General features: G+C 31.3%; 6 protein-coding genes across 8 annotated transcripts; 4 read left to right on the top strand and 2 right to left on the bottom strand.

The window, feature by feature from the left end:
- Positions 1-153: 153 nt before the first annotated feature.
- On the bottom strand, positions 154-2,234 carry LOC123265144 (rhomboid-related protein 4-like). The gene is made up of 3 exons (XM_044728797.1): positions 2,215-2,234; positions 1,428-1,599; positions 154-967 (listed from the first exon to the last, which is right to left on the bottom strand). The coding sequence occupies exons 2-3, from the start codon at positions 1,551-1,553 to the stop codon at positions 347-349; spliced, it is 747 nt and encodes a 248-aa protein (XP_044584732.1). The 5' UTR covers positions 1,554-1,599; positions 2,215-2,234; the 3' UTR covers positions 154-346.
- Positions 2,235-2,484: 250 nt separating this feature from the next.
- On the bottom strand, positions 2,485-5,913 carry LOC123265112 (F-box/LRR-repeat protein 7). Its single transcript, XM_044728753.1, has 3 exons — positions 5,772-5,913; positions 4,989-5,653; positions 2,485-3,301 (listed from the first exon to the last, which is right to left on the bottom strand). Exons 2-3 carry the CDS (start codon positions 5,638-5,640, stop codon positions 2,583-2,585), a joined length of 1,371 nt encoding a protein of 456 aa, XP_044584688.1. The 5' UTR covers positions 5,641-5,653; positions 5,772-5,913; the 3' UTR covers positions 2,485-2,582.
- Positions 5,914-6,107: 194 nt separating this feature from the next.
- Positions 6,108-8,936, top strand: LOC123265103 (pre-mRNA-splicing factor Slu7). Of its 2 annotated transcripts, none has more exons than XM_044728731.1 (2): positions 6,108-6,202; positions 7,160-8,936. In XM_044728731.1, exon 2 carries the CDS (start codon positions 7,171-7,173, stop codon positions 8,881-8,883), a length of 1,713 nt encoding a protein of 570 aa, XP_044584666.1. In that variant the 5' UTR covers positions 6,108-6,202; positions 7,160-7,170; the 3' UTR covers positions 8,884-8,936. The 2 variants fall into 2 exon arrangements, with proteins under 2 accessions (XP_044584666.1, XP_044584665.1); XM_044728730.1 differs by lacking the exon at positions 6,108-6,202 and adding an exon at positions 6,754-6,893.
- Positions 8,937-9,691: 755 nt separating this feature from the next.
- LOC123265106 (cytosol aminopeptidase-like) lies at positions 9,692-17,488 on the top strand. The gene is made up of 7 exons (XM_044728734.1): positions 9,692-9,839; positions 10,323-10,438; positions 14,128-14,291; positions 14,415-14,589; positions 14,854-15,184; positions 15,923-16,370; positions 16,851-17,488. Exons 1-7 carry the CDS (start codon positions 9,750-9,752, stop codon positions 17,078-17,080), a joined length of 1,554 nt encoding a protein of 517 aa, XP_044584669.1. The 5' UTR covers positions 9,692-9,749; the 3' UTR covers positions 17,081-17,488.
- LOC123265101 (E3 ubiquitin-protein ligase COP1-like) lies at positions 11,002-13,165 on the top strand. Its single transcript, XM_044728727.1, has one exon. It carries the CDS (start codon positions 11,143-11,145, stop codon positions 13,123-13,125), a length of 1,983 nt encoding a protein of 660 aa, XP_044584662.1. The 5' UTR covers positions 11,002-11,142; the 3' UTR covers positions 13,126-13,165.
- Positions 17,489-23,301: 5,813 nt separating the features above from the next.
- On the top strand, positions 23,302-25,152 carry LOC123265132. 2 transcript variants are annotated; one of them, XM_044728781.1, is made up of 5 exons: positions 23,302-23,632; positions 23,876-24,171; positions 24,247-24,496; positions 24,578-24,705; positions 24,793-25,152. In XM_044728781.1, exons 1-5 carry the CDS (start codon positions 23,534-23,536, stop codon positions 24,941-24,943), a joined length of 924 nt encoding a protein of 307 aa, XP_044584716.1. In that variant the 5' UTR covers positions 23,302-23,533; the 3' UTR covers positions 24,944-25,152. The 2 variants fall into 2 exon arrangements, with proteins under 2 accessions (XP_044584716.1, XP_044584715.1); XM_044728780.1 differs by having other exon boundaries at positions 23,303-23,632; positions 23,876-24,496.
- The last annotated feature ends 958 nt before the right edge of the window (positions 25,153-26,110 follow it).

Below are 26,110 nucleotides of genomic sequence, written 5' to 3'. Positions count from 1 at the left end.
CTTTTCTTAGGTTAATTTAATTAATCTTATTGATCAACTTTTTTTTATAAATAAAATCAAAATCAAACACTATTTATTTGAAAATGATTTTATTTTGTAATTTAATTAAAAATAAATCTTCATCAATAAAAAATTTATTTAAGAAGAGACTAGAACTTTTTATCTCACACAAAAAAGTCTAAGAATTATTGGAAGTATTATAAATAATCATAAATAACCAAAGTAATTTAAAAAATAATGGAGTATGTAAATATTTAAATACAATATACATTTTTATATATTAAAAATTTTTTAACAGCCTTAAAAAAGTATTTAAGTATCAAAACTTGTTCGAAAATCAGTCGTTTCAAAAAAACAGCGAAGAGCGTCTCCTGTAGAAGGCCTCCTCGTGAATAATAGGCTTTCCGGTGATCATATTGATTTTACTGTCAATAATCGCTCCGACGAATGAGTAACAATAAATACAGCCGACAAGAATTCCGCCAAGATGACCGACGAAGGAAGCATTGGGCACCAGGACGTGTATCAGCACCAGTTCGGCCCACACTGCATATTTGCTGGGAACTCTGAAGCCACCTACGTTATGCAAGCGATCTCGCTCCTCGCAGACGACAATAACTTTCAGCGCAAAGAGTACCGCCGAAAATCCAATAGCGCAAGTTGTATAATACGAGTAGTCAGCGGTGATTTGCATCAGCAGCCATGAAAGAAATACGTACATTCCGCTGCAGCCCAGTGACAGGACTCCCAAGAGTATCCCGAAGTTAGCTGTCGAGTACATTGGCTCTAGGTAAGATCCTTTGAATATCAAAGAGACCATATTGTAGTATAGATGCATGTCCGAGCCGTGTTCAAAGTTTGAGATTATAAATGACCGCCAGTCTTTGTATTTCAGGACTTTTACAGCTGATATGCAGACATCTTCAGAGTTCCAGGGTACTTGAATCAATCCTGTGTATAACAGCGCCTGGAAGTTAAATTTTTATGAATAAATATTGTTTTAGAATTATACTGAAATTGGCAGACATCTGACCATTTTTAAAATTTTTTTTACTGAAAAAATTATTACAAAAAAAAATAAAAGAAAAAATTCCACATGTCGAAAATTTGAAAAGCTATCCGTGCAATTTATATAAAATATTTTTTTATTTATAATTAAATTATTAAAAAAAAAAATACAAATTTTTTAACATCTGCTAATTTTGGTATAAAAAATTTGACAAGTTTTTTATTTTCATAGAAAAAAAAAAATAATTTTAAAAAGTTTGCACTTGTAATTTTTTTCAATTTCTAAATGTGGAATTTTATTATTCAAATTTTTTCATAGTAATTTAATTGTTTTAAAAATCAAAAAAATCAACAGATGTCTGTTATAACTTCAGGATCATTATTTTAGAAGCAAGATGATGATGTAAATTATTACTTACCTGGCCAATGATTGCCAGAAGTGTCACAGGTGGGATTTTGTCTACACCATAATTGACAGCTTGCATTCCCAGCAAATAGAGTCCATATTCTAGACCTGGTTGTCTTCTTCTTACGTTGCGACTCATTTTTAACTTTCTTGGTAAATATTTGTCACTTTAACATTTAATTTATAACTTACTTATATTACAAACAAATATCACTGACACTTGATGTTCGTAATTTTTATTTACAGGTTAACGTATGGTGAGTAAGCTGAAGTATTGGTTTAGCACTTGAAATTCAAAAGTGATTTTCTGATTTTTATTTTATAAGTAAAGAATGGTCTAGAAGATGTTTGTAGTGGGTGTGGAGGTTATTTTGATGTTTTGATGAACACCACGTGGCCCAATGACTTTCTAGACGCTTGCGTACTTACGCAGCGCTCAATTTACTTATGCTTGATGCAATAATTACTTTTCATATCCTCAGAAATGTTCGTCATTGTTCATAATAATTATAATAACAATCATAATTTAAAAAATATTGTAATTATGAAAGTAGCCGACAGATAATCTTTTTAAATTTATGAATATTTTATGTACTTATATGTTACAAACAAAATTACACAGACAATCAAAAATACAAACTCAACAATTATAATTTATATATTTGTTATAGAAAAAAATTAAAATAATATTTAAAATAAAATTAATTTTATTACCGAATTTCAAATTTATAAAAAACAAAAATTTTATAAATTAATCCATTTTATGAATATATAACAAATAAAAGTAATGTAAATTTAATTTATTTTTTAAAATAATTAACATATAAAACAAATACAAAATATTTAATTACAATAAAATTTATTTAAGCGCTAATGTTAATTAAATAATAAAAATGAAAAAAAAGTCAATAAAATTACAGGATAATGTTATTGAAATATATATATATATATATATATATATATATATATATATATATATATATATATATATATATATATATATATATATATATATATATATATATAAAAGTAAAGAATTAAACTAAATAAATATAATATAATATATTTCGTCGCTAAGGCAGGCAATTAAAAATTTTACAGCCGAAAACATCCCGAATAATAAATTGTTAATAAATAAAAAATTAAACATAGCAAAGCGGCAAATAAATCAGCTGGAGAATCCGGGATTGGTGTGCTCTATCACGCACCTCCTGCAGTAACTTTTGACAGCGCGGTACCCGACCTTAGTGACTCTGGTACACTCTCCAATATTAAGCTGTCTTAGTCCGCGGACGTAGTACGCGAGAGCTTCAAGGCCTGCGTCAGTCACGCGCTCACAGCCGCAGAGAGATAGTTTCTTGAGATTCGGGCACCCGGTGGACAGAGCCTCCAGGGTCGGATCTCCGATATCACACTTTCCAAGATCGAGCGCGCGGAGCCTGGGACACCCGCGAGCCAGAGCGCAGGTCGCGATATCGCTGAGCGCTTCACAGCCTCGTGCATTCAAGTATCTTAATTTGTAGCAGTGTCTCGCGACCACCAGGAGTCCGGCATCGGAGACACGATCACATTTACCAACAGAAAAGTACCGAAGAGAAGGACCAAGTCTGGCAGCGAGCTCTCTCACTCCGTAGTCGGTTATCCTGGTGCAGTCCGACACCGAGAGCTGTCTCAGACAGGTGCAATAACTCGCTATCGATATCAAACTGGCGTCCGTGATCCGGATGCAACGTCTCAAGTATAAAAACGTCAACTGGGACATCTGTGACAGGGTCAACACCAGTCCCGAGTCATCGACGCCGTGACAATCACTCAGATCCAGCGATTCCAGCTGCGTCGAGCCGACGTGTGAGTACGCGCGAGTGACATTTACACACCCAGTAAGATCTACCGAGAAAAAAAAATTTTTTTTATTATTTATAGCTCTATCTATATAGTTAATACAATAAAGAAAATTTTTCTTTGACGTATTAATATGATAAAATAGGTTTTTTTTGTAAATTTTGCATCAGAAAGGTCTTGATCAAAATTTGTAACTTTTAAAGGTTTCAAGTGGTTTTCTAAGATAGTTAATTTATTTTAATAAATTTTCGGAGTTATTCTAAATAGATTTAAATTTGAACATAGATATAATTTTTCATTTATTTATTTTTTTTGTGTATATAAATATTGTAAAATGTCATATATTAATCCATATAATTAAGAGAATCAGCAAAATTTTTTGACGGGCGTATCTTTATTATAAAATGGATTTCTTTGTTTAAATTTGATATTATCAAAAAGGTCGTAACTTGTAATTATGTTTTTTAAAAGTTTGATGTTTTTTCCGATGATAGATAGATAGATAGATAGATAGATAGATAAAAAATTTATTTGGCTCTGGAACCTAAGCTCCCTCAAAGCCATCAATATTTAAATTACATTGGTTTACATAGGTTACAAGATTACTTAACTAATTAAAGGTTTACAATTAGATTTAATTTCAAATGTTATAAAATCCAAATAGATTATTTAATACAAACAAATAACTTAATTTAAAGTCATAATAATTCTACAAGAAAAAATATTTAAATAAGATCAAAAATAAAGATTGCAATTGTTAATTGTCATGTTCAAAAAAGTGATTGAAGCAAGCATTTTTAAATTCAACCAAATTATCTACAGCCACAGTCTCAGCTGGCAGTGCATTCCAGATACGTATGCCATGAATTAAGAATGAATTATCATACATGACACAATTAGCCTGCGGTATACGAAGATAGTAAAATGATAGTAAAATTATCATCTAAATAATCAAAAAAATAAGTGAAATTTTTTTGGCATATTTTTATTTTAAACTCTTGAGGTAAATTTGAGTCTTTTAACGATTTTACATATTTTTTGGTGACAATCAATTATTGGAAGAGTTTTGAATAATTTTATGACACTGAAATTAGAAGACACTTGACAATTTTTTTATTTTAATCTGTCTAGTGGATTTTTTTGTTAATTTTTACCACGAAAATAAATCAGAAACTCTATGTAAGAAGAAAAAACATAAAATATACATAGAAAATAAATAATTTGTTAAGTCGTTAGATAGGTAAAATTCATAAAAACGTCAAAATATAAAAATATGTAACCTCGTTATGTAACAAACTAATGATAAATAAAGCTATTTTCAAACTAACTAAAAAATTTTGTGATTTTTCTTTAAAAATAAACTATGTCTAGAAAATTATTTTTAAAAAATTGAATTTATAATTTTTTAGAGCTTCTAAAGATGGAATTTTTTAAATAAATTTTTCTTGATATAATTTATTTGTTAAAAAAATCATCAGATGTCTCTCAATTTCGATATCATCTTGTTTTATTGATTCTATATATTTGTTCCGTCACATTCGTCCATTAAATTATTGATAATTGATCCTGTTTTAGCAATATTATTTTTAAAATTTATTTAAAAAGTATCCAAACTGTATATTATGATTAAAAAAATTAAAATCCCATCAAGCCCAAGTTCTTTTATCAATAATTCTTATCACATGACTGCAGGTAGCTAATTGCAATGAATATAAAATAAATTTCCACTGACCTAGCTCTTTCAAATGAACGCAGTTGTCTAGAATAGTGGTGACATTCGGATCAGTTACCCGCCGAGAGTGACGGAGCACCAAAGACGTCAAGCTGGCAAACGGCAACATGGAGAACAGCCCAGAGAACCCGGTAGCGCCTTCAACCACCAGCCGTCTTATACATGAGTGGCAGCCGCGTCTTGCGATAGACCTCAGCGCAGTGGTCGCATTCTGAGGATACCGTATCTCTACCTCCTTCCAGAGTGACGGATGCCACGCGATTTCCCAGAGCCGTCGACAGGTCTGAGCTAGGGTACATCTTTCCCTGGTGCTCAGCCAGCTGAATATCTTCAAGAGGATTGTGTCATCCAGCTGGCAGAGGTTCGGGTTTGCGATGCGCTTATAAATCTGCTGATGCTGGTGCTGATGTTGATGTTGATGCTGGTGCTGATGCTGGTGATGGTGCTGGTAATGATGTCGAGGATTAACATTGGTGATAACAGTGGGAGAGGAAGAGGACCTGCATGGATTGTTGTCGAGCGTATGGTATCCCAAGTCAATGGAATCTGACGCTGGAGAATAAAGAGACAGTTTTTGTAGCTGGTGATTGATTGTCCGGTCGGTGATTGAGTCCCCGAACGAGTTAAATAGTAAAGGGCAAGAGTTATCCATTCCATTCTCCGACCTACATTGACAATATTTTATTTATTACCCATTAATTTTATTCATTGTAAGTATCAGAAAAAATGATTTAATTTTTAATTAATAAAATAAATATTTATTTATTATTTTTTCTAGTTTACCTGGATTACAGTGACGGGAATGATCAGCAATTTATGACATAATCGGATATAAGTTTTATAGCTACCACCATCTTGATCTTGCATTCCAAATACCTCGCAGCTGGATCTGGAATGCGAGTCTTTAAATTCTTTGGTATGGTGGATGGTTACATTAATATGGTACAGTAATATTCCAGAGTATAGTTGTGGGTACTCGAGGATTATAATTGCAAGACAACAATATGCTCAGATGGTGTGTGTTATTATTGATAATTATAACTATAAGGGCCTACTGATAACAGTCCCCAATTATCTAAACATTTCAATATTATTATTCTAGATTATGTGGTATCTGTCTGGTATCTCACTCTCACACTAATCCACACTAATCGTTTTGTTCACTCGATACCTCAATACTGAACTGTACTGAGTATAATCATAAGTGGTAAGTGGTGTGTGTTGGTGGTTGGGTCCGCTGTCCGCTGCTGCTGGTTAGGTCACTTATCGGGCTGAGCCGATCTCCAAGCTACGATTTGACCCGATCAGAATATATATGATGAAGGTAGAGGGGATCGCTCGGGCCTTTATACTTCTTGGTTCACTTCTTGGGTACATAACAACTAATACTATTAATTTCTACTAATACTTTTACTACTCTACCACCACTCACTCGCTAATGGGCCCGATGGGACTTGTTTCCTGCGCTTGCGCGTTCGAGTCGATAACTTGCCGCAAGAGTTACTTTTTTTTGTTTAAATAATATAAAAATTAATTTTTATAAATAAATAATAAAATAATCTGAAATATTTATTTAACTTAACAAGATATTTAATCATACTCAGTATTGTATTTAATGTGATGTATTAGTGTTATATTTAATTATTTTAATAATTATTAGAGTTGATAAAACTTATTAGGCTTTTATTATCTTCTTTCTTTATTTCTTCTACAATGTTAGTAATTTAAATTTACCGCTAAATTTACAGAAAAGTGCGCGCGCACTCGGGACTTTAAAATGGCGATCTAACCTAAATCTCTAAAGTAGTAAATAATAACATTCGTTATTAGACGTTCTGTTGGAATCAATATTTTTTATATTTATTATATTTATTAAAATATAAATTCAAGTGTTTAATGATATAAGTAAGTAATTTTAAATAATTATTAAAAGTAAATTGGTTATTAAATATAAAAGAAATTAATTCTGAAAAATTTTATTTATATATAAAATAAAATTTATTTATTCAACGTACACATTAAATATTAATAAAAAGTAATTTATAATATTTTTATTCAACCATTTGTGATTTATTTATTAAAATAATCTGATACTTGTTAATTTTCAATATTTTAAAATTATAAGTCAACATATTTATTTTTAATAATTTAATTAATTTTATTTTCAACAGTATAAAACAAAATGGAGAACCCATCATTAAAGAACATGGTGGAGAAGGAAGAAGAGGAGCTGGTCCCTAAAAAGAAGAGCCGTGAGGACTGGAGAAAAGCCAAGGAGCTAGAAGAAGCCCGAAAAGCTGGTACAGCGCCTGCAGCTGTTGATGAAGAAGGTAAAGACATCAATCCACATATTCCTCAGTATATTAGCGCAACACCATGGTACTTTGGAGCAACTGGTCCTACTTTGAAGCACCAGCGGCCCCAGCCAGAGAAACAAAAGACTCTGAGTGGCATAGACGACTGGTACCGTCGTGGTGTCGACACGTCAAAGGTCGCTAAAAAATGGAAACCCGGTTCCTGTGAGAACTGCGGTGCTGAAGATCACAAAAAGAAAGACTGCTTCGACAGACCTCGCAAAGTAGGTGCGCGTTGGAATAACAAAAACATTGCACCCAACAGTTTTGCGCAACCGAGCTTGTCAACGGACTATGATGGAAAGCGCGACCGATGGGCAGGTTACGATCCTGCAGAGCATCGCGCTATCGTCGAGGAATACCAGAAGATTGAGGATGCCAAGAGACAGATACGTGCTGAGAAGTTAAACACTGGAGAAGACGATGGTGGCCAGGATTCCGACAAAGATGAGGACAAATACGTCGACGAAGTTGACATGCCTGGTACTAAAGTTGACTCCAAGCAACGTATTACTGTCCGTAATTTGCGAATCCGTGAAGACACTGCCAAGTATTTGCGTAATTTGGATCCGAACTCGGCTTACTATGATCCTAAGACGCGTTCTATGAGAGACAATCCTTATGCTGGAAAGAGTGCCGAGGTGGATTATCAAGGAGAAAACTTTGTAAGGTTCACTGGTGATACTTCCAAGCATGCAAACGCTCAGCTGTTTGCTTGGGATGCCTACGAGAAGGGTGTTGATGTTCATTTGCTTGCTGAGCCCACCAAGTTGGAATTATTGAAGCAGGAGTATGACAAAAAGCGTGACGAGCTGAAGAATGAAGTTAAGTCTAGTATTATCGAACGCTATGGAGGCGAGGAACATCTGAAACAGCCAGATCTCGACCTGGTGTCGGCACAATCCGAACACTATGTTGAATATTCCCGTAGTGGAAAAGTCATAAAAGGTCAAGAAAAACAGGTTATTCGCTCGAGGTACGAAGAAGACGTCTTTATACATAATCACACATCGGTCTGGGGCTCCTGGTGGTGTAAAGGACAGTGGGGATTCAAATGCTGTCATTCCTATTCTAAGAATTCTTATTGCACTGGTGAAGCTGGAATTGCTGCTGCTGAAGCAGCTCAGAACATGACTGCTCCGTCGAGATCCGGGGAAGTTGAGGAGAAAGAAGAACCAAAGAAGAAGAGTAAAAAACAAAAGGATGAATCCAGCTCTAGTGATTCGTCATCTTCGTCTGAAGATGAGGAGGACGAGGAGGAAAAGCAAGAAAATACATCCAAGAGTGAGCGTAAGAGTTCTGCTAAAAAAGAAAAGCGGAGGCGGCATAAGGAGAATCTAAAGCACAAGAAGAAGCTTAAACGTGCTTTGAAAAAGGAAGAAGAACATCAAAAGGAAGTTGATAGGCTCATGAAAATGGACGAGAGGAAACGACCGTATAATTCCATGTACCAGGTCAAGGAGCCTACTGCTGAAGAATTGGAGGCTTTCCAGATGAAGCGGAGCCTTGAAGAAGATCCCATGTTACAATTTAACTTGTAAAATTTTATTATTAAATGTATTTATTAGCATAATTCTCGATGTACATATATAAGTTGAATATAATATATATATATATATATATATATATATATATATATATATATATATATATATATATATATATATAAAATGAATATTTTCAATATTTAAGTGTATTATTCTGCTCAGCCCAAAAAATAAAACGAGTTCCAATATCAAAATTTTACCCCCTACCGTAGTCGCTCATGATCTTAGTAGTTTATGCGACTTTAAACAAATTAAAAAAAAAAAAAAAAAAAATTTCTACCTGTGAAATTTTTTTTTTGTAATAATTTAATTGTTATAAAAACAAAAAAATTGTTAGATATCTGTTCATTTCAGAATCGTAAAAATACAACTAAGGTAAAAGCCCCAGTACCTGCTCAGGAACCAGTACCTGTTCACTCCATGTACTTGTATATCTATATTCACAAATGCAGATATACAAATACATGGAGTGAGCAGATATTGGTTCCTGAGCAAGTACTGGGGCTTTTAACTTACCCTTGATATTTTTTTATTTTTTTCAATAAAACTTATCAAGGATTATTGAACTAAAAAAAATAGTACAAGTAATTATATAGTTTTATTTATATTTAAATAACATGTCATATTTGGTTATTATCAAAGAAGAAAAATACATTTTTGTTAATAAAACAATTATTGTGATAAAATTTAATTATAAAATTCATAATACAACGATCAAGTCTCCCATAACACACAGCGCTGCCAACGAAAAATGAAAAAAGCAAAATTTCCTCCATATATAATAACTGCGCACGCGTCCCCAATCTCTCTCTTGTGTTCTCGTTTCCTCTCTCTCACTCTCAACTCGTAATGCTGAAATCATGGCATTGTTTCTGATCAGCCCGAGGAAGACAGTTCATCAGCTAGTGACTTTATCTCAACGTTATTACAGCAGCTGTTCCAAAATGAAGGTAAGCCAAGTACATCATCTCCGTCGCTATCACCCTCACCTCCCACAAAAATTTTCCACGCGATCTGCTGATTTTTCTCATCAAATATAAAAATACTCAAGCCATAAAATTTTCCTTAATCATGATTTCACCTCATCCTTAATTTTCCAATCACTAGATTTTCCACAATCCAGTATCCGTTCACTGCTATAATATCAACTGTCTACTATCTATTTCCTACTATCTATTTCCTACTATCTACTCTAAAATTCCTCTCGCTCCAGTTTCCAACCTGCCCTAAATTCTAACTAGCCTCGCCGCATTTCTCTTCAATTAATTTCATGTATTATTCACAAAGCAACTCCAAAATTAGAATTTGCTAAACATTATTATTTTCGTCTTAGTTCTATTCCATTTTTCGTCGTCCATTCATCAATCAATCATTTAAATTAAATATATTTGGTTTTATTTTATTTAACTAATTATTATTATTTTGATTAATAGAGAGGATTATTACTGGGAGTTTACGAAGGAGATAATGATAATGACGTTGTCCTAACTCCAGCAGCTGCTAAATATAATGAACTCGTCAACGGTAAATTGGTCACAAACATAAACCTGTAAGTATAAAAGTGTAAATTAATAATAACAAAAAATCAAAACAAAAAATACTATATAATAATGTTATTTTTCAACTACCAAAACTCTTGAATTTATTTTATATATCGCATTTATTTAATTTCAATCACGTTCATTTATTTTATTTTCATTACTCATGAATCATGCGAACAATAATAATAGTGCGATAATATTGCTGATAAAGCGACGTAATACGATACAATAGCATTTGTAATTGTAAAAAGAAAAAAAAAAACGAATTATTTACAATGAGTAATTTCTTTGTTTATTTTAACCTCTAATAAATATGCAAAGAAATTAAATGATAAAAAATTAATAATATTAGTATATAAAATATAAATAAATATTCCTGAAACAATTATTTCAATGCTGCCTGAGCTTATCATCTGACATAATTTTATTTATTTAATTAATCAGTCAAACAAATAAATTATTTTATTTTTTAAAAATACTCACATATATTTATAATTATTTTAACAATATTACTTCTATTCAAATAATAAAAATTGAGCTCACTGGCATCATTTTGATTGTTTCAGGAGAGGCTAGGGTGCTAAGATAACACGAATCAAGATTAACAGTAAAGAGTAAGAGTAAATAACACCCCGGGTCATTGATCGATTAATACTTAATACAAATAATAAATAATAAATTGTAAGATAGTAAATTAAAGATAAAAGCAATCATGGCTGCACCGGGTGCTGGGGGCAGCGGAACACCGACGGCAACGAACAAGCGGCAATCAGCGACAGCGAATGTCTTGCACGGTATTGGCGGCTCAATAGAAGATAAAAACAACGACTACTTGTGTCCAATATGCTTTGAAGTTATCGAGGAGGCCCACATAACGCGGTGTGGCCATACTTTCTGCTACAAGTGCATCGGAAAAACCCTCGAGACAATTGGGCGTTGCCCGAAATGCAGCTTCACGCTCACGCAGCAAGACATATTTCCGAACTTTCTTCTCAACGAGCTGATCTCCAAGTACAAGACCAAAGTTCGCGGCCTTGGGGACGTCGGATGCCTGCACGGAGACAAGCGTCGCGGTAGCGCAAGCGAGCTGCCAATTTGCGACGGACTCAGAGACTTCGTAGCTGCGGAAAGTGCTAATCTAACTTTGCCAGACGTAAATGTCATGTTGGAGGTCTTGACACAGCAAAAGCACTTGCTGGAAGCCGAGTCGTGTGCCGCGCAGAACAAACTGCTCCACGAGTTTCTCAAACACTTGCTCAAGCAGAAAGAGGAGCAGAGGAACCAGCTGCAAAAAGAGGTCGCTTTAATTCAGCACGACATGCTGGAGGTCGAAAGTATTTTAAGAGATGTCCAAAGCAAGTGTCCTCGAGTTGAGGATATCAAATCTTCTGCTGGAGAGAATGAAACTGCCCAAATGTCTGCGATACGCAAAGAAATGATTGACTTGCTTGATATTATAGATTCTAACATGGTGAAGCCGGAGACTGGGAACGTCAGTGCTGATGAGAAGCAGTACGCCTCAGCAGTATCAACTCTTGCTGCCAGGAGGAAGAGGATGTACGCTCATTTCGACGACTTTGTGTCCTGCTACTTCGAAGCTCGAGCTAAAGACCTTCTGCTAGGTTCTCAGAAGCTCACCGCGATTGACACTGTTCATGGGATGAGCTCCGGGCTGGATGTTTTCAGAGAGAATCTGATTAAATTTTCTCGGTACAGTGCATTGAGACCCCTGGCGACGCTGAATTACTCCTCAGACATCTTCAATAACTCGACGATAGTCTCGAGCATTGAGTTTGACAAAGACAACGAATTTTTCGCTATTGCTGGCGTAACCAAGCGCATAAAAGTATTCGAATTCGGGTCTGTAGTCCGCGACTCGGTGGACATTCACTATCCTTGCGTGGAGATGATCTCCAGTTCGAAAATTTCTTGCGTTTCTTGGAATTCTTACCACAAAGGAATGCTGGCCTCGTCGGACTACGAGGGCACAGTGACGGTCTGGGACGCGACCACTGGTCAGAGAATAAAAGCCTTTCAGGAGCACGAGAAGCGGTGCTGGTCCGTGGACTTTAATGACGTAGACACGCGGCTGATCGCCTCGGGGTCCGACGACGCGCGCGTGAAGCTCTGGTCTCTTAATATTGATCACTCGGTAGCTTCTTTGGAGGCCAAGGCGAATGTATGCTGCGTTAAATTCAACCCTAGGAGCTCTTGTCACCTGGCTTTTGGGTCTGCTGATCACTGTGTGCATTATTACGACCTGAGGAACCTCAAAGAGGCACTCTGCGTCTTCAAAGGACACCGCAAAGCTGTTTCGTATGTTAAATTTATCAACAAAGAAGAGATTGTGTCGGCTAGCACGGACTCACAGCTTAAGGTATGGAACATCAATAATCCTCACTGCTTGAGGTCCTTCGTTGGGCATATCAATGAGAAGAATTTCGTCGGGCTTGCTACTGATGGTGATTATGTAGCATGTGGATCTGAAAACAACGCGCTCTATGTTTACTATAAAGGACTGACCAAACAATTGTTCTCCTACAAATTTGATCCAGTGAGAAGTGTCCTCGAGATGCAGGAGAGGCGTGAAGAGGAGTCAAATGAATTTGTTTCCGCGGTTTGCTGGAGGCAAAACTCAAACGTCGTTGTAGCTGCTAATTCTCAAGGGATTATTAAAATTCTTGAGCTTGTTTAATTTATCGCACGCCTCGTAATAAGATATGTTTTAATATTCAGAGAGTGCTTTATATTTTTTATCTCAGGCTTTTTTTTTAATTAATTATTAAGTTTTCAATAATCTTTTATTGTATTTTTTTTTTATTTAATGAATATTAATTAAGTTCTCAGGCTTTTGATTAATTGTAAAATAACGAACTATTTTTTAAATTTAAATAATAATGTGCCAATTTAAAGTAAAGTTAATTATAAGTTTAAATTTTGTGATTAGTGAAGAGTGGGAAAAAAAATTTTCATTTTTTCCTCGAATTTTCTAAATTTGTTCAAGTGATTTTTTACTCGTCCAAAAAAATTTTTTAAGTAATTATAATTTTATAATTTTGATATTATTTAAAAAAATTTTGATATTCGATGAAAAAAAAATGAACTGGTTTTTTGACCCAGACTAGTGATTAGTAATTATTTCTTACATTGTTTAATCTCTCGAATTTTAAATAGAGAATTAGGGTTACTTGAAATAATTGTTCATTAGATGCGAATATCAGTAGAGGTTTTATTTATAATTGTTAATTATAAAAAATTAATTAAATGATTAACGAAGAGATGGAGTTTATCAATGCATGATCAGGTTTTACGAAAACTTCCATGCTAATCGGATGTTGTGACTAAAGTGAAGAACATAAATAATTAAATATTATTAATTATAATTATAATTGCATAAATTGAAGTAAATATTATGTAAAAATAATTTAAAGGAAAGAGAATGAAACGAAAAGAAATAGTATATTTTTAGAATGTATTTTGAAAAAAAAAATGTTTAATGAATCTAATTAATTTAAGATTGATTCAGTGTCCTAATGCTAGAATATAAAAATAAATACGTTTTAATGTCTAATTAATTTTATAATTAATTCGATCCTTGGACTCTATTCCTTTCGGAACTCAACCGATTTTAAAGTTTCTAGATTAATTAATTAATTTAATTGGATTGAATAAAACTAATAGAATGAAATAATTTCAGTGCTGGACCAAAAATAAAAAAGAGCAAAACTCGCGTTTTCTGGGGCCTTGAAAATGCACAGCATGCTTGCGTTGCCGTAGTAGGACTTGGCAAGAAAAATGTTGGAATCAACGTGTTGGAAGAGATTGATGAAGCTAAAGAAAACATTCGTACGGCTGTTGCTGGTAAATTTTATTTTCTCATAGTGTACTAACATAGTTCAAGAGTTTATTAATTAATTAATTAATAATAGATAAATAGATAATCAATAGAAAATATTTATATTTAAAATTATAATTTACAATCAGCTGGATGCGGTGCCCTTGAGAATGTTGACGTTAAAGAAATTGACGTCGAGCCGATGGGAGATGCTGAAGCCGCTGCTGAAGGCTCGCTTCTCGCTTCCTGGATTTTTCGGGAGTTCAAGAACAAATCTAAGCAGAAAGTTTTGCCCAATGTTTCATTGTACGGTTCTGATCAAGCGTAAGTTTTTTTTTTTTTTTTTTTTTTACTTGAAATTTTAAATTCTTAAAATAGCAAACTGTAAATTAAATTGTTCGAGAGAGAATTGATTTATAACTAATTTATCCTGAAACTAGGGTAAGTGCGTATTACTGTAGTGGAAATGTGAAACTATCTTTAATAGTATTTTCTAAAATTCATTAGAACTCATATTTTTTTTCATCAATATTAAACAATTGTTTGATAATAAAGCTCATTTTAACTTTAATTATTTTGATGATTCAGAGACAGCTGGGAGGTCGGTAAAATAAAAGCACAAGCTCAGAATTGGGCACGTCGGTTAGCTGACACGCCTGCGAATTTAATGACCCCAACGATCTTTAGCGATACTGTTGCCAGCACCCTCCGTTCGCTTATTAATGTCCAGGTTATTATTCATGACAAGCAATGGGCTGAAGATAAAAAAATGGGATCATTTTTAAGTGTGTCTCGCGGTAGCGTTCAAGAGCCCAAGTTTTTGGAAATCCATTATAAGGGAGCGAATGATGTAACCGAAGCTCCCATTGCTTTAGTTGGCAAAGGAGTTACTTTTGATGCTGGTGGTATCAGTCTTAAGGTAATTATCTTATTCATAATCTACTTCTGTTAATTTAAAGAAAAAAAAAAAAAGTTTAAAACAAGGCGAGTTGAAAAAAGAAAAGTTTTCTAAGCCTCAAGATACAAACTTTAGCTAAGAATTTCTTTTTTATCGTCTGAAGTGACCTACTAATTTTTAAGATTAATAATAGACTATATTTTTAGATAGATTTCTTTAAAAATCTACTTATAGTAGCGGGTCTTATGTCATAATTTTAAGAAAATTTTATTATAATATGTTTGATCTCGTCGAGTTATGCTAAAAAATAGCATTGACTCAAAAATTTATATGATACCTATTACGCGCGATGTCAGCCGGTTAGTTTACGAGTTGTGCGTGTCTAAATATTTTTTTTATTTTCAAAAAATTTTGAATTTCGTCGATTTTATGGAAATAATTTTCCAGATGTAAAGAAGGGATGGAATCTATTAAATTTATCTTAAAGTACACAATTATCTTTAATTTAAACTATTATTCGTTGACTTTTTTCAATTTATTTCAAAATTCGGAAAATTAAAAATAAATTAATTTTTGGCATTTATCGTCAAACAACGTTCATATATTACAAGTTCTATTTTTTACGTCGATTTCTTTTTCAATATTAATTCCAGAAATCTACCTATCCGTTTTGAGTGTAGCCGAATGGCGCTTTTTTTAATTTCAAGAAATTGTTGTTGAAAAAAAGTTATATTATTAAAAAATAAATTTTTAAATCAGTCCCCAGGTAATATGGATGAAATGCGCGCAGACATGGGAGGAGCCGCATGTGTAGTAGCTTCAATAAAAGCAGCTGCAGAATTAAAATTAAAAGTAAACATCGTCGGATTGATTCCACTGACGGAAAACTTACCGTCCGGCTCGGCGACCAAACCCGGAGACTTGGTCATTGCAATGAACGGGAAGACGATTATCGTCGACAACACTGATGCCGAGGGGCGACTCATTCTTGCTGATGCACTCTGCTACGCTGCTGAATTCAAACCAAAGCTTACGCTGGACATCGCTACCCTCACTGGTGCTATGGGAGTCGCTCTGGGAGCCGCGGCTACTGGAGTTTTCTCAACTGATGCCACTTACTGGGAGGCATTGAAAGCTGCTGGTACTTTCACTGGCGATCGTGTTTGGAGAATGCCTTTGTGGCAACACTACAACAATAAAATGACAAGTAATTATCATGATACAAGACAGATTTTTATTTAATTTAATTATTTCGCGTGTCTAATGCCAAAAAGGGTATATAGAAATTTTTTTTTTCACACTTACCTCAAGAATGTTAAGAATGTGAAAATTGACTGAAATTATGAAAAATAATTTTTATTTCATTTACTTATTTATTATTATTTCATTTTTTATTTTTTTGTTTTTTATTAAAATTTTGTTGTTTTTTTTAATTTTAGAAATTAAAAAAGAATTTTTTTAACTTTCCGTTTCAGAATTTAAACGTTTAATAATTTTGGTTATAAAAATAGAAAATTTTCAAAAATTCAAGAAATTATTGATTTCGTTTAAATTAAAAAAAATGAAAATTTGTTTTCGACGTTTTGGCAATCCAAGAATTTATTTTCGAAAATTTTCACAGCGAAAAATTCGAAACGTTATATATTTATATAAATATTAAATTAAATTGTTATTTATTTTTTTTTAGAACCAGTTAAAGCTGCAGATGTCAACAACATGGCTAAAGTTAAAGGCGGTGGTGCCTGCTCAGCGGCTGGATTTTTGCGCGAATTCGCAAGTGACGCATGTCCATGGATGCACTTGGACATTGCTGGTGTCATGAGTTCAAACAACGACGACCTTAATTACTTGCATGGCGGAATGAGTGGCAGACCTACGAGAACGTTGATACAATTCCTACGACAATTTTCTGCCTAATTTATTTATTTAAGCCACACTATTAACTAAATAATAATAAATAAATAAATCATTAACAGAACTCTTTACTTTGTGGCATTTACACTAACTCTTTTTATACAACTTTGATAACTATTCTTCGATGCTCTAGACTTCTCTTCCTTGTACAGCTTTACTTTTGTAGTTTATTTTCTTCAATTGTATTAAATTAAATTCACTGTCTACTTATAATTATTTTTAATATTACAGTACACATACATTAGTAAATGATTAATTTTTTTTCATTGTGAAGGCGATTTTGAGGTGATTATTATTTAATTATTAAATTAATTCGTTGTACAGGATGAGAAAGGAGAGTCATTAAGTGATTGATAATTCATTTCTGTAAAAGTTTGTAACTAATAAATAAATAAATAAATAAAATATAATTTAATGATTATAATTAAATTATTGCAATATTTTATACGATAAAAAATTAAAGATAATTATTTCAAATAATTAAATGATGAGTATAACTCCAATTATTTCAACTTAAATTAGCGAATGTTGACAACTTTTCGTGCATGCGCACTTAGTTGCAGGGGCTGCTCACTCAATGCTTTTAGACAGGCGAATTTTGTGCTCGGAGGAAAATGGTGATACCAACGTATGCAAAGAAATTACTATACTTCTGGAGATATTTTTCGTTAGTATAGAAAAAATTTTAGCAGTTTTTAGGAAATCGAGAGCGCCCTCTACTGAATAATGCGATTGGAGGAAATTTAGGCGCGGAAATTGAAACGAAATAATAATGCATTACTGCAATATTCATAATAAATAATAAAATATTTATATAAGTTAGTTTCAAATAAATTATTGTCAATAAAAAAATTAAAAAACAATTAAGTACTACGAATAATAAGTATAAAAAAGTTTGGAAAATCCAAAAGTGCACACCTCATAACGCTCATTCATTTTTTAAGAAAAAAGTTAATTGTGTAATTGATTAAAAAAAAAAATAATTAAGTAATTTCTTACATATTTTTTATTTTTTTTTTTAAATATCAGCGCCCTTTTTTCTTGTCATATGCGCACGCAGTCTAAAAAATCTAGGTTGATCAAGTGGCACCATAGTTTTCACGTGACAAATAAGAAAAGTTCGTTTGGCTTTGTACGGTTGTAGTGAATTTTAATAAAAATTCAATTTAAAAAAAAAAAATACGTAAACTAGGCCACTGATATGAAATACGGACCCAGTTCATCGTATTCTTAAACTAATAAAAAAAGTCCGATCTTGAAATATCAATTTGTTCGGGAGCAATCGTTGGTATATCCAAAATGGGGTGACATCCGGACGTCCACGTAAAATTTGTTTCAAAATGTTTTTTTTTTTTTTGAAAATAGCAACATCAAATGATTTTAGAAAGTAAAAGATGGTTTAATTTAAGTGTTTTTTCGGTGTACATCTACTTATATCATTGTATAAGTGTAATATGGTTGTGATAGAGGCATTTAAAGATCACAAAATTGCTTGACGTTGATGAGTCGAGTGAAAAGCACAACCTCACGCGCTTCGCGCTATGAGGCGTGCAATAATAATAAACAACCTCACTCATGCTCGAGGCTAAAAATTCACTTGATGATGATAACGAAATATATGCGTAGATAGCTACGTGGAATTGCACGAGACCAATAGTTGTCGCAGCAGAGGTGCGATTCTTGCCGACGACGAATATTTTTTTTTTTCTTAACTAATAACAAATAATTAATAATTGTCTTTAAATGATTAATAATCAAATAAAACGAATCGTAGAATTTTTTTTTATTTGGAAAGAGAGTAAATATCAAACTATTGAGAAATTTTTTTTAATGATAGTAAGTCATAAATATACTAATTGTTAATAAAAAAAAAAAAAAAATAATAAATACGACCAATAATGAATAATAAATTATCAGAAACAAACCCACTCATGTTCGAGGCTTAAGAATCACATGGTGACAAAGACAGTTATCTACTTAGATAGCTGCGAGAGATTCTTTGAGACCAGTGATCGACAGCGGAGAGGATCGATTCTCGCCAGCGGAGAAAATCGAGAAAACAAAATTAAACTTTTAACGGCGGAAATAATCTAAATGTTTATTATACTTGCAATGAATTTTTTTTATTCAATTTTATTTTTATTTGAGTCATACCGGAGAAAATAATATTACGAAATTAATTTTTACTTAAATTGAGGGCTGAGAAGTCATCAATTGATAAAATATATTAACAATTTTTATTGGTGAAAACTATAACAATTACAATAATAATAATAATAATAATAATTGTTTATTTAGCTCTTAGCTGTTTGTTTATAATACTCATAACCAATCTACATGCATGTTATTTCGATTTACAGTATTTTTATAACAATATTTATAATCATTTTCACATATATTAGTCAAAATAAATTTACTTATAATCTCCACAATTAAATTTATCAAATGGTTTTATACGCTAAAAATTTTTAGCTTAATTTTTGTTTAAGTTATTTAATTGTTAATTAACTAATTTTTCGGAGACTTGAGTTTTCATAAAATCTCTTATAAAAGTTTAAAAAATGTGTCTATAAATTTTTTTTCTTTTGGGAGCTCTTGTTATATAAATAATGAACAAAACCGCGTAGTAAAAGTTTATAAAAGTTTTTTCATTTGTTTGTAATGATTTTTCAAAGTTATCAAAAATAGAAATATCCAGCTAATGTTATAAAAAAAATTTTTTTTCCTAAATTTTTAATTTTGGTTGTTTTTGTATTAATATGTAGCGTTTAATAGCTTGGCTAACAAATTTTTAACATTAATTGTTTAAAAACTTTTTATAAACAAATAGACAAATTTAATATTTTTGAAAATTTTTTTTTTGTCATTTTGATTTCTTAGTAAAGTAATGAATTTAAAAAAATTTTCTTAAAAAAATTTTTCAATTCTTTATAATTGTTTTTTTCATTTATCCACCATTCAAATTATTTATTAAGAAACCATTTTTTTTTTTAAATCATCATTTACAAATCTCAATATAATTATGAAAAAAAATTTTTTTTAATTTAAATTTTTATTGTTTATTTTATAAACAATTTGTTATAAGCAAATTTACATTTTCGTTTTATTTTTCTTCCGTTGCTTTAAAAAATTACAAATTCAGCCATACGCATAAAAGTCGTAAAAAAATTTTTTCTCTATTTTTTATTAAATTTTAAAACAATTTACCCCATCATAGTTGAAGCGGTAAACTATTTCATTAACTTATAAATTGTTATAACTTCTAAACTATTAATGATATGGTCTTTGACATTCCAGACGATCTTTCAAACAATTTATTGATTTATACAATAAATTTTTCATACGCTCGATATCTATTATGGTTCAATTTTTATAAACATTTGTTTATAAAAAAATGCATTACTTGAATTTTTAAATAATTATATCTTTTAAACTATTCAAGTTACGGCTTTTATGATTCAGGTCAATTTAATAGAGTAATTATTGGACTACTCAAAAATAATTTTTTTATATTTTTAATTCCATTTGTTTATCAGTTTTTTTTTATTTATTCTCATTATTACACGGTTAAGGATACATTTTCTGGATTTTATTGTCCTTATTTTCTTACCTAACGCCAATAATTTATGTTGTTCTTGCTGTTTTCTTTTAATTTTGGAATTTTTAATTTATTACTTAACGATTGTCAAAGCAAAAACTCAAAATTTTTAGTTTTTAGTTTTAAAATTACAATTACTTAAAAGTGCGTGGAAATATATCCTGTTCTATGCATATTTTTCAAAATTTAAACAATAGAATATAGAATTATTAACATAAACGACAAACACAAGTATTTTCATTCTTTTTTACGCAAATCTGATTAAACAATTGTTAAAAGTTCATTCAATTCCGTAGATGCCTTTCAGGCTGCACTACTGGCAAAAATTTTGAGTACTCAAAATTAGCTTAATGTATATAGAATAAGCGAAAGGAAATTTAGTATAGACCGGATAGCTCAAATGGTAGAGTAGCCGACATGTCTTCGGAAGGTTCTGGGTTCGAATCCCAGTCCGAGCTATCTAATAATTTTTTCTTGCACATTCTATAAACTCACATTAAGATGATCCTCTCCACATTCCTTTCTCAATCCTTTCCTACCAATATCCTGTTACGTGAATGTGGAACGCTTCACGTAATAATTACCGTAACTCCTATTCTTTCCCGCTTCACAGCATTATTTATATTTGTGAATATTTTGTGTAGTCTATACTAGCAATCCCACTAGCAATTTTCTTTTATGAAGATTTTAAATTTAATTAACTAATTTTATTAAAACGGAACTTTTCATAGTTAATAGAAAAAAAAATAATTTAAGTAGATTAAATTCTCACTGAAATATCAAAGTATATCATTTTTTAAAATCTAAAAATATTAAAAAATTATTTACACTTTTAGTATCGATGTTTGATGATTTATAAAAGAATATCTGCATTGTGCAAATTCCCATTTGATATTTTTAAAAATAAATAGTGTGAATTTGTGCGATGCAAATTCCCACTTGATATTTTTCAAATATTTGATGGGAATTTGCACAATGCAAATTCCCACTAGATATTCTTTTAAAATAAGTAACATTCTTGAACTTCAATATTAAGTGATATGAAGAATAAATAGATTTTTTAAATTTAAATTTAACATTTAACGATCTTACTCAGTCGGTAATTTCTATTTTTTAGGGTATAGTTAGTAACCAATGCTGCCAACATAATTTTTATGAGTGGGAATATGCACGGGTGGGAATTTGCCACACTCCCGAGTGAAGTTTGCTGAGTTCAAATATTTCAAAATTTTAATGACTAGAGTAGTTAGTTGTGATGCACCTAGTGCATCCAGCAGGTGATGCTACCTATTATTAGAGCGCTATCTATTATGAGAGCGCGAATTCAAATGAAATATTCAAATTAGTAAATATTAAATGATTAAAATTAGTTAAATTTTACATTCGAAGTAAATATTCAAATCATTTATTTAATGCTTTTACTCTTACCAGTTGTAATAAACATCTTTTAGTTAACTCTGTTTTATTTACAAAAGAAAATAAAATAAAATAAAAAAACATATTTCGGTACAAAAGGACATTGTAACCGAATTCTCAGAACCCATAAAAAGTACTTGAATAATTCAAGGACTATTTCTCGCCACATGGAACTTAAAACCCTATGAGGAAAAGTCGTAAAAGACACGTGTGAAATTCAATAGACCCTTGTTCTAAAGTAACAAAGAATAATACAAAACCATATGTAACTAAACAAAAATAAGATTTTTAAATAACATTTACTGTTAAAATCTAACTTTATATAATATTGTAGTTAAGCAAAATTAAGTTAAAATAATTAATAATTATTATCTTGTATTTAATTTATAATTAAACGATAATGTCTATTCTTTTATACATGATAATAATTAAACTGACTTATAAATTTATTAGAAAATCCGATTGTAAAATAATAGAAATAATATTTAATTCAAGTTATTAATTAGTCAAACTCAAACATTAATCCAACATATTATAAATAATATAATATATATATTTTCATGTTATAGTTTATTATAATTTTATTGTAATTTAATTTCAAGTTAATTATAAGTTAATTTTTATTATAAATAGATTTTAAAAGGGTCTGTTAAATTAATAAAAATAGTTAAATAAACATAATGACTGTATTGCTAAAAGTGTATATTAGTGAAGTCCAACTTTCAGGCCGATAGGCTGAAATAAATATATATAGATATAGAGAAAATACATGTTAGTATATAAGGATCATTTATATGTAGTAGAAAATGTGTGTGCTTATGTATTCCTTAGAGTGGATGTATGTATGGAAGTTATGGTGGGAGAAGAACGGAGTTTGAAGCTCTTCGGAAAAACTATGTAACGACACTTCTCACCGAGAGCTTAGATTGCTAAGATCACGTCATTGTAAACCTCAATTTTATATTTTGAAGCTTTTTAATATTTTGTCAACTTGAATAATAAATTGAAACCGACTAAATAATTTTGATCAAAATTAAATAACGTCTAAATAGAATTCTTTTATTTAAAATGATTCCTTTCCCGCGCTGAAACCGAGTATTTTAATACTCCCGGGCGAAAGAACTATACATAAACGTACGAAAGAGGTATACATAAATGATGTTTAGTATAGTTTCGTATAGTTTTAAATGATGTACAGTAAGTAAAGTTTTCAATAAATAAAAATAACATCCACTAGATGGAAGCATAACATAGTAAAATGCTAGTATACAAATTTGTATAAGTTTTAAACCTCAACTATTTACGTATATAGTCTAAAAAATGTTTTAGTAAATATAATCAAAATACTGCAGAGAGAAAGCGTAATATTATTAATGTGAATTTTTTAAAATAATTATTAGTGATTTTATTGTGGTGATATAGTTATAAAACTTTATAAAATAATGGGAAAATCTTGTATCGTGAAAAGTTGTCCAAGTGGACGCAAACTAAAAACTACAAAAAATGATTCGTCTCAGCATCTGTCTTTTTTCCAACCTAGTGTACATTGAGTAATTTATTTTGAATTATTTATTCATTTTACGACACCCTGATTAAAAAATCGAATTTAAAACAATTCAATCTATGCAAGGTGTATTTATATAGTATTTAACTCGTAAAATTTTGTATTACTTAAAATTGTTTTTTAATCATTTCAAATTAGATTTATTAATCAGGCTTTAACGCTTCTTTAATGTTTAGTCAACACATTTATATTTTTGTATTATATTAATTTATATTCACAGACACCGGCAAGATTAGACAAGTGGAAAAGGAGTTTGGGTATTAAATTGAAAGCCACTCATAATATTTGCCATCTTCATTTGAAAGAAGAACATATAAAATTGTACGACAAGTTTATCATTAATGGAGAGGTCAAGATTTTTCCAACAGTGAAAAAAATGCTAAAAGCTGAAGCTTTGCCAACAATCGAGCATCAATTTATTCCTATACCACTATGTGAGCTTCAAGCAAGTATTATTGATGAACCACAAAAAGTAACTTCATGCCACAATCACTGTGAAGACGATCAGCAGGATCGTATGCAAAACAGCTGCATTGAGCAACAGGAATTATTAGATGATCTAAATATTCCTAATAATGCTACAGATTACAATGAACAAATAGAACAAGACTTGGAAAAGTCTCCGTTGAGTCAGCAGTCATACGATAGTTTAAATAATCACGTAGAAAACGAAATAACTGTACAACCAATAGAGAGTATAGGAGATATCCTGAAATGTCCAATGCTACCGTCGTTTTGGATGCATATAGAGATACCAGACGGACTAGAATTTCTACGAATGGACCCATTAGCCAAAAAAACGAAAAATCATATACGTCTAAACGAAGATTTATCATTTACCGTAAGTATTTATTAATTAATGTATGGAAAAAGTAATTAATTTTTTTAGTTACAAAAATCATTAATAGCAACTTTATTGCAGGTTATTTTTTCTAATGGTGAAGAATTACCTCTTGACGTTAAAATAAATTCTTTCAAAAGTATTTGCGAGTTCTTAAAATCTGTGGAAAGATGGCCATTATGCGTTGGTACTCAAATAGACAGCAATAAGTGAAAATATTTTTTACATATAAAACCAAAGAGCTATAAAAAGTTTCACTCATCTATAATAATTAAAAAAATTACATCAATTTTCAGATACTCAAAATTGTGTAAAGGTGTAATTACAAGTGACGATGCTTACCAAAGAAATCAAAGAAATCCAAGATGTAAAGCATGTCGAATTTTACGGAAACGCTTACAAAGCCGTAAATCAACATTTGTTGATTTACGGAAACGACCAGCCTGATCCAAAAATGTTTGCCCAAGTGTATCGTTTGGATTCTTGTTTTTCTCTCGTATGTCCTCCAAAACGATGTAATGTTTCAGGGAAAGACCTGCTAAAAAGTTTAATAAGAGCTCAAGAAATTTTAACTTTTTAAACCATAACTATTGTTGAAGATGTATTAGTTTATTTGTATAGTTTAATAATACATATTCGTTGAATTTCCTTTTGAACCTGTTTGTTAACTCTTTTTACATTTACACCTTATTCATAAAATCCCATAAAACTGATTATTTTTTTTCAACAAACATATTTTTAACAATTTAAAATCATTAAATATTCTATTTGTAACTCTTTCAAATTGACTGCATGAGAATTTCTGACTTTTATTTATTTATTTTTTTATTTATTTCTTTACATACAGACCCAACAGCAATTGCCAATAACAGGGTCACTACAGTATAAATTTGTAAATATAAATATAACGTCCTTTTACAATATCATATTACATATTTGTAAAATACAAAACGGAAGTAAAAAAAAACCAGTAATACTTTAATGTACTTAAAATAGTGCACTGAAAGAAAAACAAAAAAAGAAAAAATATGCTTTTAACCATCTATTAAGATTTGAAACTTGGCCAACAAAGATTAGAATAGCAATGTTAAAAATTATTATCAAAAATTTCAATGTAAAAAATATTTGAATTAAACTAAGTTTAAGTTATAACATAAACATAATACTCAATAGACATTGTGTTACTAAATACTGTTCCAAGTTTTGACTTAAGGCCACGAACATTTTGGTAAAACACTGAGAAATGTTTAATAGAAGAATTTAATATAGTTATTTTGTCCCTGGAGCTTGTTGATGTTGATCCAGCCTCAGTGGATGATTGACGATGGTCGGCTGCCCATTCTTCGTCACTATCCGCAGGTTTGTCTCTCCTAGTTCTCTCCGACGATGCAGCTCTGTGACCACAGCTTTCTGATCTTGGCGCTGACGGAGAGTGCGGTCTTTCGCAACTGATATTTGCCCAAATACTTGAGGTAGTTGCCCTTGGCGCTTCGCTTCAATGATTTTTTGTACAAATGTATTAGGGTGACTTGGCAGACTAAATATGATTTTGAGTGGCCTTGGAAGAGATAGAGCAGGCGAAAATTTACCGAGGCGATGAACATTTACAGGAGC

This window comes from Cotesia glomerata, linkage group LG5 (assembly GCF_020080835.1).
Source record: "Cotesia glomerata isolate CgM1 linkage group LG5, MPM_Cglom_v2.3, whole genome shotgun sequence".
NCBI lineage: Eukaryota > Metazoa > Arthropoda > Insecta > Hymenoptera > Braconidae > Cotesia > Cotesia glomerata.
This window is presented reverse-complemented; position numbering and strand designations above follow the sequence as displayed.

Coding starts and splice junctions, on each gene's coding strand:
- LOC123265112 (XM_044728753.1), bottom strand. CDS start 5,640: ATGGATAACTCTTGCCCTTTACTATTTAACTCGTTCGGGGACTCAATC. Junction 3,302..4,988: donor CGTTCATTTGAAAGAGCTAG/GTCAGTGGAAAT, acceptor TTTTCTCGGTAG/ATCTTACTGGGTGTGTAAAT.
- LOC123265106 (XM_044728734.1), top strand. CDS start 9,750: ATGGCATTGTTTCTGATCAGCCCGAGGAAGACAGTTCATCAGCTAGTG. Junction 10,439..14,127: donor TTGGTCACAAACATAAACCT/GTAAGTATAAAA, acceptor AAATAATTTCAG/TGCTGGACCAAAAATAAAAA. Junction 16,371..16,850: donor CTACAACAATAAAATGACAA/GTAATTATCATG, acceptor ATTTTTTTTTAG/AACCAGTTAAAGCTGCAGAT.
- LOC123265103 (XM_044728731.1), top strand. CDS start 7,171: ATGGAGAACCCATCATTAAAGAACATGGTGGAGAAGGAAGAAGAGGAG.
- LOC123265132 (XM_044728780.1), top strand. CDS start 23,534: ATGGGAAAATCTTGTATCGTGAAAAGTTGTCCAAGTGGACGCAAACTA. Junction 23,633..23,875: donor TGTCTTTTTTCCAACCTAGT/GTACATTGAGTA, acceptor TTATATTCACAG/ACACCGGCAAGATTAGACAA. Junction 24,497..24,577: donor ACGAAGATTTATCATTTACC/GTAAGTATTTAT, acceptor ACTTTATTGCAG/GTTATTTTTTCTAATGGTGA.
- LOC123265144 (XM_044728797.1), bottom strand. CDS start 1,553: ATGAGTCGCAACGTAAGAAGAAGACAACCAGGTCTAGAATATGGACTC. Junction 968..1,427: donor TTCTGGCAATCATTGGCCAG/GTAAGTAATAAT, acceptor TTTAACTTCCAG/GCGCTGTTATACACAGGATT.
- LOC123265101 (XM_044728727.1), top strand. CDS start 11,143: ATGGCTGCACCGGGTGCTGGGGGCAGCGGAACACCGACGGCAACGAAC.